At 38.2% G+C, this 4,030-nt stretch overlaps 1 protein-coding gene across 1 annotated transcript in view; it reads right to left on the bottom strand.

Annotated features, from left to right (window-relative positions):
* MTMR12 (myotubularin related protein 12) overlaps positions 1-4,030 on the bottom strand; it is a 101,021-nt gene that overhangs the window by 73,138 nt on the left and 23,853 nt on the right. Inside the window, exons 2-4 of the mRNA XM_019518000.1 lie at positions 3,852-3,906; positions 2,431-2,570; positions 807-879 (exon numbers count right to left, since the gene is read on the bottom strand). Coding sequence (XP_019373545.1) covers positions 807-879; positions 2,431-2,570; positions 3,852-3,906 — 268 coding nt within the window. The remainder of the gene's footprint in view (positions 1-806; positions 880-2,430; positions 2,571-3,851; positions 3,907-4,030) is intronic.

Below are 4,030 nucleotides of genomic sequence, written 5' to 3'. Positions count from 1 at the left end.
CACAGCAGAAGCCCACCCTCACCCTGTGAACAGCCACCCCCCCCATGCCCTTCCAAGGGTGTGTGTAGATTAATGAAGAACGTGTGGCAAGCCATAACTTACTCTGCAATTAACGTGTTTAACATGCCCATGAATTCCTTTTTCCCCCCTGCCCCCACACCAGATCCACTGGCTTTCTTACTGCCCAACGTACATAGATAATGACACAGTCTGCTGGTTCAATAGAAATAATGTTAATCATGTGATAAGTGTAATATCTGCCAGAGATTTAAGTGACCAGGTGCCCACACTTTGATGCTGTTAGACTGCCGCCCTCTCACAACCCTTCCATTCCTACCTCATTCATGCAGTGGGACATCCCATTTTTCTTCCCCAGACCTACTCTTTCCAATGCTGTTTCTACTACTTACAGGACCCTAGCCTCATTTTCATTTTTTAAGCAACTACAAAGCAGATATGTCTCTGAGAATGTCATTTGGGAAAAAGTTTCTCCCCTTTTTTCTGACATTCAAGTAATGTCAAAAAGCTTCTACAATAGCCCAACTAGATATTTTCTCAAAGTTTAAATCTTCTGCATTTCTTCTCACAAGGTTGTAGAAAGACAGAATAATTGGTCCCATATCCATTTCAAGGAGATGAAAGTTGCTGTAAAAATATCCAGTCCATGCTTTGCTACATTTCAAATTTAATTACAAAAAGACTGCATCATAATTATTAGCTATTTTGGTAGTCAAGCAAGACCACTGGAATTAGAGAGCAAACATTTATATAGAACATGAGGCACATGAAATAAAATGCTGACTTACCCCCATAAATCTGGTCTATACAATGCAGAGTTATATCACTTTCTCCTATGACCTTATTCTTAAATTGTGGTTCCTATAAGAGGAAACAGTGTTACACAATTTCCCAGTATACCAATTTTCACTTAAGAGCTGCCATCTTTGAATTCAACAGATACATTTATTCTAATGGCTAATTTTTATCTAATTTGTTATTTTCACCGATTCAGTGTTATTCCAGTGTCTGTCCCTCCTCCCCACCTGACTTCTGGAGCCAAATTATTTAGCAGCTTTCATATCTGAAAGGCTATCTGACCTGCAGAATTAGTTATTGATGCTGGTATGTGTATAGATGAAAACCCAATTTGATTTTCAAAACCCAGGAGAGCTTGCAAAGCTTGTAGTTAAGGATTTTCACTTTTCAAAACATGTGTTTAAAACAACAAAGTCAATTAAATGCCATCTTTACAATCACTTTTCATATAAGAACAGTTATATGGTAGAAAGTGTCTATATTCACACAGCATGTGCCTGTGCTTACAATGAGGTAAGGGATGTGGACTTGGTTCAGAAACAGCTGTTAAGGGAACTGAGCAAAGAAGGTAAAAACATAGATAAGGAATATAAAAATATTCAAACAGCCACATTTATAGCTGAAGAACATCTGGACCCCAAATCTTGGCACAGAAATTTCCCAAACCTGAGAAGAAAATTCAAAGGCAACATTAAGATATTTGAATACACAAAAAAGGAGTGGTGGCTGAACAAGTAAGAGAGGGGATCCTGGGAGCTTCAACACTGTCAAATGAGTACAAAAACCAGCAGGTTAGCTAGAGAACACAGAAATAAAAACATGTCACGCTGTAAGACAGTTTTTCCCCAGCCAGGGGTAAAATTAGCTGGGCTAGTAGGGTTGGGGTTTTGGTTTGTTTGGCTGTTTTTTGTTTTGTTTTTTTTTTGGGGGGGGGGATATCTTACAAAAAGGGTAAGAAAGAATATTAATAGAAGAGATTATTCATCTAGGCTCTCCCCTGCACGCACCCCCCCACACCTTCTCCTTTGCACCTCTGTTATAAAATAGTGCTTAGTTATGAAAGCGCAAAGCTGCTTTAGTCAACTCTAGTTACAGGTGCCTAGTAAGTGGGCCTTCACATGAATGCTACTGGGCTGGCTGCAATTTAGAAAGCCAATCCATGACTAATTGGACCTTTTGGTTCAACAAGAAAAATACAGAATACTCAGCCTGCTACATAACAGACAATGAGTGAAGAGGGTCCTATAAAAAAGGTAGTACCCTGACTACAAAAAGAAATCCCTGCTCTAGTCTGATTCACTAGAGAAAAAATACAGCACAAAAAGGTCATTTGAAAGAAAAAATTCATATTTTTGAAACAGCTCTCCACACTACTAGAAAGGAGACTACCCCTGCTAGCCACTTCATGCCAGAGAGGATCTTGCATAGGTAATTATGGATACAGTTTGGAGAGGAGTGAAAAGCTAGTACTTCGGACTTCTACATAACTTTCCTATTAATTCTTTTATTGTTTCCTTTGGTAAAGGAAAAAGAAAGAGTATGTAGCAAGACACATGCATTAAAAGCACACCAAACCACTTTCAAGGCTATGCCAGATGAAGTTTATGTTCCTACATTATCATCTGAAGCAGACTCGTAACCCAGGAAAGCGACCTTGAAGTTTGTGCAAACAAGTTTCCCATAGGTGCCTCGATTTGACCCATCCTCTTGAACATACTTGAACACTGTGCTTGCCTCGCAAAGCAGCAGTTCACCTGATTGAAATAAAAAAAACCCAAAAAAACTGAACTTGCAGCATAACATATATTCTACATACCAAAATACTTTAAATCAACTACTTAGTTCTGAGTTGCAGGGTTTGTTTTTTATTATTATTTATTATTATTAATTTCTTGTCTTGAAGATACACATCTTCCAAATGGTTCAGTCAGGGATGATCCTACCTTGAGCAGTGGGCTAAACTAGACCTCATATGACCCCTTTGAGCCCTACCTTCCTATGATCCTATTTTACAATAGTGGCCAAATACCAAAGGAATGGTTCAAGGGATTGAAAAAGCTACCATCTAGGTAGCTGTAGACTCAAAGTTCAAAGGTCTGGTATTGAACAGTTCTCATTTGTAGTGAGCTGATGGTCTTAGATTTCCTAGCAAATGCCCAGGTCTTAATTTGTACCCTAGCTGAGATGAATTGAGAGGATGAACAACACAAAGATTGAAACAGGTTACTGCAGGTGTAGAAGTGGCTGGAGAAGCCTAAAGTAACTGTCAACTCTTTAGTCCCCAAGCACTCAAGCAAGCCATGTGCTTTTCATGCCATTTGAAATATTAATCAATTCTTTTACTGTCAAGATTATAAAGATTTAAATACAGGGTTCTCATGCTTTGAATTGTTCCTTGCTACAAAAATATCTTGTTTCATGTTTTTACTGTTTGTTTGTTTGTTTTTTTTAACTATTCCTTTGCCTGTGTTTTTACCACAGAAAGAATGTTCAGTCTTGCATAGTTTTGTTCAAAGGCACCGATATTCTCATTTGAAGGGGAAAAGGAATAAATCTTTACCTGTGCTCTGTATTCAAAATGTTGGTAGACGAGTCTAAATAAGTGTTAAAACAGAAGCACAAGTAACACTGAACTAAGACATTCTTTCCCTTTCAACTGCTCAGCTTCACTTGGCTCTTGCAAAGCCACTATTTCACTAGTTTTTCAGTTAGTGTTACAGCCTAGAAGACCGTCTAAATTCCTCCTAAGTCTTCTTTAGAAAGCAAAGTAAAACATGGGCACATTTTTCCCCATGCAGGGCAGCTGTAAGCACAGTACCCTAAAGAATTAATGGAAACACCAACTTGGCATTTTAGAACAACCCATGCAAGCGTAAACATTTAGTACATTCAGCCTGTGCAATTACTTAGCCCAAACCCTTCATTTTACTATTCAAAACACTGATGTCACTTCTCAATTGTTTGCTGCCATATCTACATACCTGATATGACAATTTTTGCATTCTACAGTTAATACATGAAAATACAAGAGTTACCTGGTAGCAAGTAAGGATTAACTTCCTTTCCTGCAGGTTCCTTTATATGAATTTCCTAAAAGAAAGGAAAAAAGTCATCGTTCCTTTGTAAAGAACTTAAAAAGGCCAAATATGCCACTAATGCATTGCACTCTAGATTACCTCGGGGATCTGCAAAGCACTGTTCAATTGAGAAGGAA

Source organism: Gavialis gangeticus, unplaced genomic scaffold (assembly GCF_001723915.1).
Source record: "Gavialis gangeticus isolate Ggan-Ray unplaced genomic scaffold, GavGan_comp1, whole genome shotgun sequence".
In the NCBI taxonomy this organism is placed as follows: domain Eukaryota; kingdom Metazoa; phylum Chordata; order Crocodylia; family Gavialidae; genus Gavialis; species Gavialis gangeticus.
Note: the sequence above shows the minus strand (reverse complement) of the source record. Positions and strands in the feature narration are given on the sequence as shown.